The sequence below is a fragment of the Equus przewalskii genome, chromosome 27 (genome assembly GCF_037783145.1).
Source record: "Equus przewalskii isolate Varuska chromosome 27, EquPr2, whole genome shotgun sequence".
Taxonomy (NCBI): domain Eukaryota; kingdom Metazoa; phylum Chordata; class Mammalia; order Perissodactyla; family Equidae; genus Equus; species Equus przewalskii.
The window spans coordinates 33,254,859-33,271,613 of record NC_091857.1 but is presented as its reverse complement, the minus strand read 5'-3'; the positions used below and the strand labels follow the sequence as shown (position 1 = coordinate 33,271,613).

General features: G+C 36.9%; 1 protein-coding gene across 23 annotated transcripts in view; it reads right to left on the bottom strand.

Annotated features, from left to right (window-relative positions):
* Positions 1-16,755, bottom strand: part of TTC3 (tetratricopeptide repeat domain 3) — a 150,250-nt gene that overhangs the window by 123,569 nt on the left and 9,926 nt on the right. For 13 of the 23 annotated variants that reach the window (XR_011533951.1, XR_011533947.1, XR_011533950.1 and 10 more), the window contains exons 2-10: positions 14,163-14,317; positions 11,659-11,701; positions 11,188-11,338; positions 10,640-10,727; positions 9,719-9,772; positions 8,588-8,708; positions 6,465-6,550; positions 5,356-5,450; positions 4,463-4,525 (exon numbers count right to left, since the gene is read on the bottom strand). The exons of 5 other annotated variants lie outside the window; for them this stretch is intronic. Coding sequence is in view for 7 of the 18 variants with exons in the window: in XM_070597636.1 (XP_070453737.1) it covers positions 4,463-4,525; positions 5,356-5,450; positions 6,465-6,550; positions 8,588-8,708; positions 9,719-9,772; positions 10,640-10,727; positions 11,188-11,338; positions 11,659-11,701; positions 14,163-14,306 (845 nt within the window). In the remaining 11 variants the exon portion in view is untranslated. Of the gene's footprint in view, positions 1-2,273; positions 2,396-4,462; positions 4,526-5,355; positions 5,451-6,464; positions 6,551-8,587; positions 8,709-9,718; positions 9,773-10,639; positions 10,728-11,187; positions 11,339-11,658; positions 11,702-14,162; positions 14,318-16,755 lie in introns of those variants that run through there. 5 more of the 23 variants (XM_070597643.1, XM_070597652.1, XM_070597642.1 and 2 more) reach the window with 3 other exon arrangements.

Below are 16,755 nucleotides of genomic sequence, written 5' to 3'. Positions count from 1 at the left end.
ATGATGGGTAAAGTTACACATGAAAAGGTCAAAGCAAATATCAAGTTAAAAAATTCCATAATTTTCCAAAGTAAATTGAAAAAAACATCCAAGGGTAAGCTTTCACTTTCTCCAATTACATTTCCCTTCATACAATTTATCACATCCCACCAAACAACTCAAATTTCCACATGTGAGTCCCACATGAATGAATTAAACAGTAAGTAGCAAAGCCTAATCATATACTTTGCACAACCTTGTAACTACAGAAGCTAGAGATATGCCTCATTGCTTTTTGCAGATTCTCCTCTAAACTTAAAAATTTCTAATTATTTCAATTAAAACTATCACTCAAATGCCCTATTACTACCAAATTGTTTTTGAAAGCTGAACTTCTAGAAGACCGGAATAAAAAGGACAGATCTCATCCAAACCAGTCATTCTGGGAAACACTGCACACATCCTTCAGCCTGAAGGATTCAGCAGGGAGAAGCTGTGGCAGGAGGCAGAATATTCCACCCACCCCTCCCTCACTCCAACTCCATTCCGCATACTTCCCACGTGACATCCGCAGACCTCGAGGTGCACATCTCTGACGAACGACAGGGTTCCGATTGGCTCTTGGCCTCACCTATATCCACCCAAAAGTGGTCTGATTTACAAACTGTGTGACTATCTGGCACTAAAACCACCACCACCACCACCACCTTGACCATTTCTGAATGAAGCATTTTCCCCACACATACCTCACCTCAGGCTCCCCACCTTGGTCCTAAAATATTTATATTTCTCTCCTTTCAAGATTATTTTTCACCTATTTTATCCTTGATGTTAGTGATCATTGTTTTCCTTTTTTCATCTTATCATATGCATCTTTAATTACAGTGTTACTTTTTATCAGATATTTCAAGTATACATAAAAGTACAGAGAAAAACATTAACATAATCAACACCCATGTAACCAGCTTAGCAAGATCTTAACATTTTGCCATATTTACTTCAGATCTTTTTGCAGAAGTCTGTTACAGTTGACATCCACTGCGTACTGTCTTTCCCATCCTTCCCTCCCCAGAGACAGTCACTCCCCTGGCGTTTAACATACCCATGCATTTTTTAAACATTTTTAATACATACTATGTATTAATTATGGATATGCATATCATTTTGCATATTTTTAAACATTATATAAATGGCATCATACTGTACAAATCATTCTGCAACTTGCTTTTTCACTCAACAACGCATTCATTTTAACTGCTGTATAGAATTCCATTGTATGAATATACCATAATTTATCCATTCCCCTACTGATGGACATTTAGGTTGTTTCCATTTCTTTACTCTTACAAACAATGCTGTAATGAAGGCTTGTACACATCTTCTTGGGTACACACTTGAGTTGGGAGAGTATGAGCCTAGAGGTGGGCTGCTGAGTATGCACATCTTCACCTTGCCAAATTGCTCTCCAAAGTGATTGCACCAATTTACACTTCCTCCAGCTGAGTATGAAAGTTTCCTGTGTTCCACATCCTCTCAAACATTTGGTACTGTGAGGTTTTTTTTAACTTTTGCCAATCTGATGGATATAAAAGAGAGACTCATAGTTTTGAATTGGCATGTTCTGTAAGGATAACCATGTTTACTGGCTATTTGGAGCATTTATTTAATTTTTTTTCAACTTTCAAATTGCCCTTTGATTCTATCTTCACCTTCCCATGGTGATCAATAGTAGAGACTCTGCATCCAGGCTGCCTGGGTTCAAATTCTGGCTCCATCACACCCACCTAGTGTCTGAGGACACTTGGCTTGACCTCCTCATGCCTGTTTCCTCATCCATAGAGACAGCAGCACCTACCTCACAAGGTTTTGAGGGTTTTATGACTTAATATACATAAAGTGCTCAGAACAGCGCCAGGGAGGTTAGATGCTTTTCCCCCATCTGCCCCGGCAGCTGCTCAGCCAGATTCCCATGACAGATCTACCAACCCTCAGATGTGAGAGTTTCAAGATTTCTCAACATTGGTAACTCAGCTAAAAGGCACAGGTCCTCCTGTGCCAACCGCATGTCTGAATCACTGGCAATGTGTTCTTTCTGAAGTCACATCATCTACTCACTTGATCAGGAGTTATATGTACCATGGACTCAGAAAACATACTCCTACATTACTGAGCAAGTCATACAAACTACGTCTGAGGACGGAAACACCAGCCAAAATCAGTGTGGTACAATGCTTCTGACATTAAATAGGCATTCAATATATATTGGCGATTGCCCAAGAAGGAATGCTGCTGACCTGCCTCTAGTGAAAACTTCGATGGTGTTGAACCACAAGCTAGACCATCAGGAACGAGGTACAAGGATGGATGTACAACCCTGCTCTTGACCTTGACCTCACCAGGCTACCTGGCTTCTGTATTTCTACTTTGATGCACCTCCTTCGCAGCAGTTTTAGGAGGCTCCTCAAGTGTCTAGCATTCAACACTCGTGAGAGAGGGCAGAAACACCTTGGTTTGCCTCTCAGCTCTCGGAGCTCCCCTACGCAGAGTGGATGACCTTCCGCCCAATCAAGGTTTCAGATGGGCGCCTGGGTTTTTCACAAGAGGCTAGTCAAGTTGCCAACCTATTCATCTTGAAAGCATACAGATTCACCTTCAAACAGCATAGGATATCTGCAATTCTGGACCTAGCCAGAGGCAATAACTTAAAGACATTTGCAGCTCATTTCTTGTCAGAATCAGTTGAGGACAGTGGTATTGATGGAAGACTGTCAAGCCCATCCATTCCTCTAGTCTAGAAAGCCTCGGTTTATCCATGGCTTAAGCCATCTAAAAGCTGCATAACGTTAATACAGAGGTATTCTCCGAGGTGGTTGGATTACTGGTGATTTTTATTTTCTTCTTTTTAAACTCTTGTATTTTCCAAATTTTCTACCATGAGAATGTATTCTGTTTATAATAAAAGAAAAACATAAGTGTTATTTTTAAAAGCTACATACTGGGAATATACTATATTCCCCACTCCCACTCTCCCACATCCCAACATAAGTGCTTTCACTAACAACAACTGACATCAGACTCTTCTTTCATGAGAAAACTTTCCAAAAAAATTATCTGTGAAACCCAAAAGTGCACTTTCAAGGAGTTTTTTGCTTTGAATAGGAATGTTGCTGAGGTTCTTCTCTACTCTATCACTTAATTCATATTACTTGTAAGCCATATAAGAAAGTTCTTCCAGTGGGGCTGGCCCCGTGGCCAAGTGGTTAAGTTCACGCACTCAGCTTCGATGGCCCAGGGTTTCGCCGGTTCAGATCCTGGGCGCGGACATGGCACCACTCGTCAGGCCACGATGAGGCGGTGTCCCACATGCCACAACTAGGAGGACCCACAACTAAAAATACTCAACTATGTGCTGGGGGGTTTGGAGGGGGGAGGAGAAGATTGGCAACAGTTGTTAGCTCAGGTGCCAATCTTTAAAAAAAAAGAAATTTCTTTCACAACTAAACACGAGGAAAACACTGTTTCACCTGAGCAAGTGGCATCCTCTTTCTTCATGGACAGTGAGAATTACATCACTTTTCAGGTTTTCTTTTTATTTTGGGCAAAAAAGGTCAGCTGCAAATAGGAATTATAGCTAATAACTAAGCAGGACCTTATGTCTACGCAGCTTTATTCTGAGGATCTCAGGCTCCAACTCGGTTTTTAGTTTGTTTTGTTTTTAATCTTCTTCTACTGAGTGAATATATTCTTGAAGCCACCCTCTACTCTTCTTACACTGAGGCAGGACAGAACTAAATATAACAGTCTACAGTGCTCAAATTAATGCTTACAATTTATGTCCTAAAAATTTTAAACTTAGGGACAACAAAATCTTGGTGCAGTGTCAACAATCTTTCTCAACTAACAAATAAAAGCTCAGTTCAACATAAGGAACTACGAACTAATTATGATTTCACTCCTACAGTTAAACCATGAGACTTCTTTTCTTTCTTTCACTTATGAAGAACATTTCCTTAATTTTTTCATGCCAAGTTAAAGAGAGGGGAAAAAATAGAGCAAAAATTCTTCCTCCACAACTATACAGATTAACAGAGCAAAAGGAGGTAATATATTATAGGTGTTATAAACACAGTCTTTGACATCACCAGATAAGATCTGTGTTCAAATCCTGGCATCACTACTTACTAATGGTATAAGTTTGTCCAAATGTAAATGTGGAGGATAACAATACCTGCCTATTAAGTGTGTTGTGAGAATTAAATAACATATGTAAAGTACTTAAAATAATGCAATATTACCCCTGAGAGCAGCTGCTGCTGTCATTGTTATTACATATAAAGTCAAAAAAGCCCTCTTTTAACCATTTAACTATTTCTGCCACAGAACTATTGAAGGATTTTCTTGCATACCTGCAAAACAGAAACATTTCTCAAAAACGAGTATTGAGCAAAACAGTTCAACGATTAGGGTACTCTAACCAACTTACCTAAACTGTCCAGTGCGAAGAAAACAAAGAGCTCGGTTACCATAAAGAAGGTGATTTTCAGGTCTTTAAAAGAAATAATGTTTAGTCAGAAAAGGACATTTCATAAGAAACAAACAAAGTCACATAGAAAAGACAAGGCACAAAGAAATTTTCAAAAACTTGACATCTGTGCGGCAGAGCAGAAAGAACAGGATTTGGAGTCCTAACTGGTTAAGTCGCGGTTCCTTCGCGTCCTCCCTGAGTAATTTTGTCCAAATCAACCTAAACTTCCCTGTATTCAAAATGAAGTTAGTTCTACCTTTCTGTCTAGCTCACAGGAAGATGTGACAATCAAATGAGACATACTGCACTAGTAACATCAGGGGGCCCAGCTACAATGTCAGGAGGACCCAAGGGTGGGGCACCCTTAACAGGAATGTTACGAAATTCCAGCAGCCAAACAAACAAAAGAGGAAGTAGAGAGAACAGATGCATTCTCTCAACAATTCCAACTATTATCCTTTAAAAGTTCCCTCTTTGAAAGCAAAAATCCCTGAATGGGTGACATCTTAAGTATTAGCAACTAACCCTTTTTGGTCAGTTAATAATTTGGAAGGAATTAGTTGAAGGCAAAATGAGAACGAGAAAGAACATTTGACTCTGCACTGGAAAGCCTCAAAGAAAATGGGGCAGGGTGGAAGCAAATTCACAATTTTGCTTGAGTTATCCGACTTGGTTCAGTTCATCTCCTCAGGCCATCTCTAAGCTTCTACTACCTGAGGGTGAGAAAATCTATCCCACATAGCGAGCTGAAGATATTCTCCAACTCCTCATCTTGCTTTTATTTCTCCTGACTAGCATTCTAACCTGATCTGCTACATAAAAAGCACCTCATTGTTCTATTTTGCTCTTACCTATATTCAATGGCTCTGGTGTAATAGATAATAGCTATATCAAATCTCTCTTTGGAAAACTCTTCATTTCCTTTCATTTTCATTAGTTCTCCTTGCTGAGAAACCAAGGTGAAAGAAGACAAATCAAAAAACAAGCAAGAACCCCAATACTTTGGAAAAATGCTTCTGGATTTCTATCTTTGATATCAGAAATATCCTGGGGATTATTTATGTAGAAAATGAGAATACAACATTCAATATTTTGGTATATATATTCGAAGAAAACTGTTTCTAATGACTCAATGCTAACTCTGTTAAAGTAATATTATGTAAGTAAAACCATTACATTATGAATAATTACTAACAATTTATCTCTTTGTGTACAGTATTTGGCAGGTAACTTTTAAATATGCCTTATGAAACCTGTCATATGGTAGGAAAAAAAGTAGATGTAAGGTAGAATTTTAATTTTAGGTTAGAAAATGTGATATTATTTAATAAACCTGAGTGCTTAAAAACCAATATATAAATCAATAACACACAAGCATTGTTGATTAGATTAACTGCTCCCCCCCTCAAAATGGGGCAACAAAGTTAGCAAAACTGAAATCAAAGATGCCACAGATATAAGTGAAACTTTTCACTTCACTCAAATTTTCAAAATAAACAAATTAAAATAAATTGGATCATATCAATGGCTTTAGTTAGAGAATTAAATGGAACATTAAATATTTTCCTAAATCTTTTTTTAAAAATTTAGTTAAAATCGTATATTTCCCATGAGTGAATTGTATGGCATGTGAATTACAACTCGATGAAGCTGTTACCAAAGAAAATCATATTTCTTCAAGTACTTAAAAGCCTTTCAGTCTAAAAAATTAATCAAATTTCAATTTTCAATTAACTCTTTTAAAATCTATAATACTAGAGAATTCTGATCAATGTGTTGTTTTCCTCTTCCAAAAGAATAAACATTCCAATAAAAATTTATTAAAACTTTCCCTCAAACATAATTGAATGTTAGTTTCTTATATTTTTCAGATAGCAGTTTTATTAAACTTCTTGAGTGTTCAGAAAACTTCTAACAAGCAAATCTTAAAATATACTTACAAGTAAATATTTATTCTCACCTCTATACACTCCGCACAATTTTGAGTTTTAAATTCTTCAAGCAAATTGCAGTTTTCTGTTACAACTTTAGTTATGTGATACTTGTCTAAATTTTATTTTTAGGAGAGAGTGAGAGAACATTTGTTTAAAAAAAAAGAAACCGATATTGTTAATGTTCTAATTCTTCGGTTAGGTAAGTGGGTCCATAAAGTTCATTATATTACTTTATTTTCTAAATAATACATTTCTTGTAATCTTTTACATGTATCAAATAAAAATTTAAAATAAGTAACTGATAAAATGCCTCAGAAAACTTTAGATTCACTGCTTGCTATGAATCTAATCTCAGTTTTCTAGCATTAAAAAAATACCTGTTGATTATTACATTAGTTGTCATTGCAGTTAAAACAATTGCTCCGTCATAACACATTCCAAATAGGTCTAATAATTATTCAAGTCAATTCAAGAAACATTATTAGGCACCATGGGTACCTGACACAATGTTCAATAAAAATGTCTGAAAACAAAAACCTGGAAAACTACTTTCTAAAATGTATCTAATATAACAAATGAAGAATTTAAATTGTCTTAACATTTTGACTCTCATGAATGAAATGTTAAAATGAGACAATATATTTGAAATGCTATTCTTATAAAATTAATTAAAATGCAGTAGATAACCAGAATTTTTTAAAAGTTTACCAGACCTCATTTTCTGAATTTTAAGCTGTTCTATAAAAAAGATTTTTTTAAGTGGTAAATAATTTATTGCAACAAAACTACAGTTATGCCTCTAGCCAAACACATTTGTTTCCAAGGCAGAAGAAGTACCTACAACTTCAGATTCGAGGAAGGATCTGGGAGGGTCACCAAATAAATTAAAGTGATACTAAAGGACAGAACAAGACGGCAGGACGAAAACCTGGGCTTGGAGATCAGAGACCTGATTCCCCACCTAAATTCTACTACGTACTAAACTGCAGAAATATCAACCTCTCGAAACCTTGGTTTACTCCTTTCTAAAATAGGGACAACAGGAGCTACCTTGCAGTGCTATTATAAAGAGAGAACAGCCAGAGAAAGTCAGGAACGAGCCCACGTGAGTGCCCAATACATGATATTGGTCCTCTATTTCTATCATAAAATCTAGCTTATAATTAAAACAGAATAAGGAAGAGAACCACTTCCATGGGTGTAATACAGCCCAGCATCTAATGAACCTACCAGAAAAACTGGTCTTCATGTTTAAGATTAATTTCTCTTTAACACTTACGTTAACAGCACAAAATTTGCCTTCTTCTCATTGGAGATGGCTAATTAATTATTGGTCACCATCAAGTACAGAGTCAAATATTTCCTGTTTCAAGATTCATATAACTATACTATAAAAATACTACTAACATTCAAATGCTTTAGGGAAAAATATTTCACAAAGTAAAAAAATATATAAGGCAGTTTCATCATACATAAGAATAACAGATTCATGAGGGAAATGAAAATTATAATTTCAGCTCTGTTACTTATTTCTCTTATGAATGAGAATACATGAGGCCCAGTTGTAGTCTCTTTCTCTGGGTAATGACATCCATTTGGTAGGATTTCAAAAAGTATAATGTCATAGAAATCATTAAGACAGGAACTACAGAATAAAACTAACTATAATGTTAAAATTCTCTTGTTCAACTACTCAGCCATAAAAAAGGACAAAACCATCCCATTTGCAACAACATGGATGGACCTTGAGGATATTACATTAAGCAAAATAAGTCAAACAGAGAAAGACAAACACCGTATGATTTCACTCATATGTGGAAGATAAACAAATACAAGGACAAAGAGAACAGATTAGTGGTTACCAGAAGGGAAGGGGTTAGGGGGTGGGCATAAGGAGTAAAGGGGGACACATATATATGGTGACTGACAAATAATAATGTACAACTGAAATTTCACAATGTTATAAACTATTATGACATCAATAAAATTTTTAAAATTCTCTTATTCATAAAGGCTTTTCTCTTACAAGAGAAAAACATTTTTTAAAAATGCTAAGATAAATAAGAAATTACGTAACTACATATTACATTTTCTCAAACAATATCTTTAAAAACTGAGTCAAGTAATAATTTAAAGAATTTATACTCACATTCAGTAAAGAAAATACTTAACATAGGCCAACAATTGTCCACTGCTCCTAATTTAGGTAGAATTGTTAGATCGCCTGTGTATTTCACCCAATTCAAAGCTTCTTCCATTGCCAAGATTTTCTGTTTCAAAAAGAGGGATGAAGAATGTGATTCGGGTATTAATTCTAAATTTACATGTGGTATTATAAATTTATCTTACATAGCATTTTAGATCCTTAATACAAAACTTATACAACCTCATATTTTCATTACTCCAGCCCGCAACCTGGAATAGCTAGACCCAACATACAAGTTAACAAATACCATGGACTCACATATGTTACATCTTCAGGCAACCTCGGGCTGCTCTCAGAGCTCAGGATGCTACTGCAATGATTACAGACCTGGAAGCTGAGGTCTAAAACCTGGTCTGAGGCTGCCCTGGGTAGCAGGAGAGTGCAATAATACAAGGTGAACGAGGGGTCTCAGATTTCATCTAAACTAGGACTTCCACCCATATCAATATTAAAGGTATAGATTAAGGTTCACTAAAGGGACAAAGTATTTTAAGAAGTCTGTGGCAAATACAAGAATAGGAGATAAACAACAACACGAGGGCGTGGCTGGGCAAATGAACACTCAGGGCAATGATATTCATGAAGAATCTAGAGTTCACAGAAATTTTATCTGTACTTCTAGTGTCTGAAATGACTTCAGAAATTAAACAGTGGAGTTATCACTGCTAGTGTCAGGCTTAAGGGAAATAAGTCAATGTTTATGTTAACAGTATCATTAAAAATTGGTTTATCGTTGTATCTGGAGATTATTCAGTAATTACATATCAAAAAATGTTCAGACCAGGGACCTAGTAATTTCATTTGGGAGCACATATGCCAAGTAAATATACTAAAAGAGAAAAAAGAATCGACCTGTATAAGAGGCTCAAAATTACACTACATGTATGGGAAAAAAATGAAAATGATGCAAACTCCCAAAATAAGGAGATTGCCCAAGCAAAATACAGAAGTCAATACTACCAAATACTAGATATAAAACACTGACCATGTGGACCCAATGCATGGGGCAATGAGCAGTGAGACGACTGACAATTACTCACAGTAGCTGCGCTGGGTTCCTATGTTAACACTTACATTTTCTATTTTATAACCAATTCTCAATAAGCCTCCAATAAAGAATGAATCATTCTGCAAAACAAAAAGAAAGAATACAACACATTTTTTCCTTATTCAGTCAATTATATTTGATTTTTCTAGTGAACTAAAAATTTCAAACTTTAGAAATACTACTATGTGTACATAGTAGTCCACTTCCCACAAGCACTTTCACACTCAATTTACCTCTTACAGACCCTAAAACAAGAATTCAAAAAGTCTTACATAGGGTTCCAATAATAACATGATTTAGTCTAACTTTTCGATGTATGGATTTTAAAGTTCATTACACCTACATTTTTAATAAAACTACACTAAGTTACTGCAAAAGACTATCCGCAGGAAATAAACATCAGAGTGCCCTTCCTAAATTTAAGTTTGCAATTAGAATAGTACCAAGAAAAATATTTGTCTCCATAACCAACTGAAATAAGGAAAATTATCAAATGGCTTTAAAGGCAAAAAGAAAAAACCCTCAGAGTAGTACAAGTACACCTCCTCAAATCTGACATGATGAAGTTCACCCCAAAGAAAAAATATTTGTTGTGGTGGTGGTGACAGTGGCATGATTTTATTTTACAAGATAGAATCCATCACTTTCAGAACTTGTGACAAAGGCTTCTGTGAACCAGGAGTACACTTCCACTTGTGACAAATTCCAATTTCTATCCTTAGCGATAAGGAGCAGTCCTGGTTCTCATGAAGTTATGTCAGAATCATGAAAACAGCCAATCTCTCAAATACACAGCACAAATTATGGATAGCAGAATAATCTCAACTTAACCAAATTAAAACCATTACATGTTAACCACTAAAAATTAGTAACATAAGCATGACACCATATAAACACTTACATTCTTTAAATTGGGGCAGGGGGGACGACAACATTCTGTCACTTACCACGACTTTCTTTGCCAAATCCACAATATCTTCCATCAACTCAAGATGTTGTAATTTCTTCAAACTTATCTCAGAAGTGTGAGAATTGCTTAAAGACAAATTTATGTTTTAAAAGACTCGGTTCTCATATAAAAATTCATTAAGCTTTATACTTAACTTCACATTATACCTCAATTTAAACTATTTGAAAAAAAATTTCTCTATTTCTTCACTCTAAGTGACAAGTTGTTTATTAATAAAATACTACACTTTTTCCTCTCTTCTGTACTACAATGCTGATAGTTATAAATAAGCATATTAATTTTTCATTACTCAGTTTCAAATTTACCACCTAATGCTCTTCAGAATTTCACTCATTATAATGTTACCACAATTATTCATTCATATCCAAATCCCAAGTATCAACTTTTTCCACCCTACTAAACAAAAGTAAAGTTGAACAGTATACAAGAGTGACACATAAGCTTTCCATTATACTCAGCATTCCTCGGTACCAGGCAACATGCTTACCACTGTTCATACTAAATGAGTAACATGGGGTAACTTACGTGGCCTCCACACAGGGGTGTAACCGTGATATTACAGAACTGTTCTGACGTTGAAACAGAAGTGGCCAGAAGACGTGTATCTTAATGGCATCACAGTAATCTTGCAGGACAGAAAGTGGTTTACTACACCACATATTGCAGACGTCAAATTCTTAATTAAAAAAAAAGTTTTACATTAATATTCTGTGCCTCCTTTTGGAATGAATCAACACTGTTAACAGAGAAAAGGCAGAAATGGATATGGAAAGGTAAAAAATGAACAGCTGAAATATTTTAACCTGTTAGATGTTAAGCATATTTCAGTGTTAGTTAAAACTCTATTTTAACAAAGAAAGGTTTTGGTTTCTAGTGTAAAAGAATAGTAAGAACAGATTTTTAAATAAATATGTAAGTCTGCTACATTGATTTGAATGAATGAACCCCTCTTGATAGTCTTTCAACAAATTAAAATTAAAATACCAATGTACTCACCTAAGTTTCTCTCACTTTGGGTATAATCTTTATACTGTCTACCCTAAAAAAAAAAAAAAAAAAAAAACTCTTGATTTGTATCTGGTAAAGTGCAAAGCACAGTTCTTGATTTTCTTTTCTTCTAGTGAGGAATATTGGCCCTGAGCTAGCATCTGTTCCAATCTTCCTTTATTTTATACATGGGATGCCGCCACAGCACGGCCTGACGAGCACTGCATAAGGTCCAGCCCGGGATCCAAACCCACAAATCTCGGGTCACCGAAGCACAGCACATGCACCCAACCACTACACCACCAGGCCGACCGTGAGTTCTTTATTTTTAATGTAAAAACAATCAGTACTAAACTAAAAAATTTCAGTGCACATTTATTCACACACTTGGAATACAACATCTTCGACAAATGAGGCGCTATGCCTTTTTCATAGTGTTTCCCCTGAGTCTGTTTCTATGACTCTCCCTGAGAGCTCTTTTAAACTCCAGTCAGCAAAGATTCACCACCACTCACTCTCTGGCATTGCACATTCCTGTTGTTGAGGCACTGCCTACTTTCCCTTCTGAAATCACCTCAAAAGCATGTACACCTACGTCCTTGTAAAAACTTACGTGGCACAAAAAAATCTTTATTCAGCTCTAAATCAAAAAATCTTTAAGAAGTAAATCTTAAAAGTTCTCATCACAAGAAAAGAAAATTGTAACTATGTGGTGATGGATGTTAACTAGATTTACTGTGGTGATTCTGCAACACATACATAGATCAAATCATCATGTTAGTACACTGGAAACTAAACTAATGTTATATGCCAACTATATCTCAATTTTTAAAAAAAATCTTTCTGGCAGAAAGACGGACAGATCAAATGAAACAGAACTGAGAGCCAAGAAATAAACCCACACATCTGTGGACAGCTAATTTTCGACAAAGGAGCCAAGAACATACAGTGGAGAAATGAAAGTCTCTTCAATAAATGGTGCTGAGAAAACAGGACAGTCATACGCAAAAGAATGAAAGTAGACCATTATCTTATACTATACACAAAAGTTAACTCAAAATGGACTAAAGAGTTGAATGTGAGACCTGAACCATAAAACTCCCAGAAGAAAATATAGACAGTACACTCTTTGACATCAGCCTTAGCAGCATCTTTTTGAATATCATGTCTCCTCAGGCAAGGGAAACAAAAGAAAAAATAAACAAATGGGACTACATCAAACTAAAAAGCTTCTGCACAGCAAAAGAAACCATGAATAAAACAAAAAAACAACCTACCAACTGGGAGAAGATATTTGCAAATCATATATCCAATAAGCGTTAATATCCAAAATATATAAAGAACTCATACAGTCAACAACAAAAAACGAACAAGCCAATCAAAAAATGAGCAGAGGATCTGAATATACATTTTTCCAAAGAAGATACACAGATGGCCAACAGGCACATGAAAAGATGTTCAACATCACTAATTGTTAGGGGAATACAAATCAAAACCACAATGAGTTATCGCCTCACACCCATCAGAATGGCTATTATTAAAAAGACAAGAGGGCCGGCTCCGTGGCCGAGTGGTTAAGTTCGTGCACTCTGCTGCAGCGGCCCAGGTTCGGATCCTGGGCGTGGACATGGCACCGCTCGTCAGGCCATGTTGAGGTGGCGGCCCACATCCCACAACTAGAAGGACCTGCAACTAAGATATACAACTGTGTACAGGGGGGGTTTGGGGAGATAAAGCAGGGGGGAAAAAAAAGACAAGAAATAATAAGTGTTGGCGAGGATGTGGAGAAAAGGGAACCCTCATACACTGCTCGTGGGAATGCAAACTGGTGTAGCCACTATGGAAAACAGTATAGACATTCCTCAAAACATGAAAAATAAAAATACCATATGATCCAGCTATTCCACTTCTGGGTATTCACCTAAAGAACATGAAAATACCAATTCAAATGCACCCTTATGTTCACTGCAGCATTATGCACAATAGCCAAGTCTTAGAAACAACCTAAGTGCCCAACGATGGATGAATTGATAAAGAAGATATGGTAGATACACACACACACAATGCAATACTACAGCTATAAAAAAAGATGAAATCTTGCCATTTGCGACAACACAGATGGACGTGAGGGTATTATGCTAAGCATAATCAGTCAGAGAAAGACAAATACAGTATGATTTCACTCATAAGTGGAAGATAAACAAACACATAGATAGAGAGAACAGATTGGTGGTTACCAGGCGGGAAGAGAGTGGCAGGAGGATGAAAAGGGTAAAGGGGCACATGTGTACAGTGACATACGGCAACTAGACTTTTGGTGGTAAACATGATGTAGTCTATATAGAAGTCAAAATATAATGATGCACACCTGAAATGTACATATGTTATAAACCAATGTCACCTCAATAAACAATAAGTTAAAAAGACAATTCAAAAAATAAAAAATAAATAAATTTTTAGAAACCTTTAAGAAGACACAATGCTAGAAACAAAAAGTCAACAAATCTACTTACTACTCCATCACAGTAAAGTTGAGTCACACGAACATAATCATTGGACATCAATTTAGGAGCAAAGACACAATCGTCCACATATGGGTAATCTTCTAACAAGGCATAATCTGCTACGGTGAAATCTCCCAGGGCAAAATCATCCATGGTGAACCATCCTAAAAAAAAAAAACAAACACAAATAAGTAATTACACCATTTGTGATGATATAAGACGCAGTGTTCCTGGCTTCTACTGTATAACAGAAAAATACTTGGAACTTAAGCCCCAGGGAATTAATTCCAATTAGAACACTGAAACTCTGGAAGATTCTCATCCTCATTCTGCTATTCTTTCCCCTTGACTCTGTTCAAATAACAGTTTAACCTATTTCTTCTTTTCCTTAGGTTCACATAGTCACCATCTCTGCTCTGAATTGATCTATTTACACATCTCCTTTAGAGAGAAGATAATTAAGGGCGTCTTATTCATCTGTATGTGCCTTGCACATGGGAAGCCCTCAAACAAGTGTTTGCTGAATGAACAAAAGACATCTTTCCACTGCCGTCCTTATACCCCATCTGCTTTTCCTGCACCCTGTGAAATATGACATTTCACCATACACAAACTCCACTACATTCTCGGCCTCCTGGCTGGAAGTAAATTCTGACTCCACTGAGACAACAGTTTCCTCTCAGCTGCTCATATTCTCCTACCCATCCTTTAGTGTGTTTCTGTCTTGGGCAAAGGGGCAGAGCTGAAGTGGTACAGGGTGAGTCTGTCAATCTAATTCCCCACAGCCGCATCCGGACCCTCCATCCTCCTAACAACTGCTCCGCCTAACAACCTCAGAACTACTATGACACACAGTCAAGCACTGCTAGATTGCAAAGGTGGGCAAAAACCCTCACACTATCAACAACTATGTTTAAAAAATAATTATTTCATTGGGGGAAAAGGGGAATTAGGGCTGGAGTTTCAGACTAAGGTTTTTTCCCTGAAGAAAGTTCAGTAAGATTAACAGCTATCAGAACAGCTAGAAAACCTAAATATCACTGAAAACAGCATCATTTTATTACTTCTAACTCCTGCCCAACTAATGGCTTTCTTTTCCTATCATCATCAGCACCTTCATTAACTCATTCTTTATACCTTTTCACCTCACCACTGTTATCCCACTGTTAGGACATATCAAGTTTCTTTCTTCCCAAGCAAGACCACCATCCTTCTCGAAATGCAAAGCCATTTAATTAATCCTTCTTATTATGTCCAATCTGCTGTACGAAAACCTCACAACATCAGACGTGAAGAACAATAACCATCTTCCTAGCACACTACGTCTTTCTGTCACATAGCACACCAAGCGTTTTAATGGGTCACCTCATTAATCCTCACAGCAGTTCTTCTCAGGCCCATTGAGCATCATCCCCACCGCACAGATGGGAAATCTTCTCGGTAAAATTAAGCAATTCGCTCAAGGTCACCAAGCTTGAAAGGATTCAAATCCAGGTCCTCTGATACCACAGTCTCTCGTCTCAAACAACTGTATTTCACTATAATATCTACCCTTCCTTGTCATTGCCACCTAGTTACCTCTTGGCGGTTGTCATGTTTAAGAATACTGGCAACCAGTTCAGCGTTCCCCTCTCTTCCAAATTCTATCATCCCAGCCACATCATGGCCCATGTAGACGACCCCTTCAAGACCCTGGCCTTGCAGTTTAACTACCTCCTCAACTGAAATGAACTTCACTGCCCACCTCACCTAGGTTCCTCCCAAGACCACACCTCAGATCACTGCTCAGCTCTAAATCAGTTTATAAATCTTGACTTCTGATTAGCTCCTCTCCGACCACAGCCAAGAATCATTATGGCCCATGTCTCCCCTATCTCCTACCACAGGCATTCTTCAACCTCATCAAGAATTCTTCCCTTTTCTCCCATTCAAATCCTCCATTCTCATTCATTTTCAGTTTCCTACAATTCGGTTTCCACTGCTACCATTCAAAGGAAACCACTTTCAATAAGGTCATCAGTGACCTTCTATAACAGACTGGTTATCTATAATGTCTGGCACCTGACCTGCTCTGGATGAACAATATTTCCAGAGTTTAGAATGTAAATTCAAAAGTGAAAAGTGACTGGAAAAAATAAAAAAGACATTTTAGCATCCAAAGTACTGCACATAATATGGGACATATGCTATCCTGGGAAATATACACAGTTGTAAGCTCATTTGTATTACAAACATTTTTTGTATATAAATCCAGAGAGAGCCAAGAACTGTCTGTCACAGCCCATACATCACCATCATGGCATACAATTAATGTGCTCATACCCAGCAGACTAAGTCATTGTGACATGGGTCATTCACAGCCTGGCAGATCTCACTGATACCACATCCTACACCAACTGTACTGTACTTACGACATTGGTGTAATTTGTATTTTCTATTTGGTTTTAACTAGAGAGGTGATGTGGCATAGTGGTTAAGAGCATGATCTCTGGAACCAGACTGCCTGGGCGTGAATCCTGACTCTCCTACTTCCTGAATGTGTGATCTTGGGCAAGTTAACTTCTCTGTGCTTCGGTTTCCTCACATATCAAATGGGATAGCA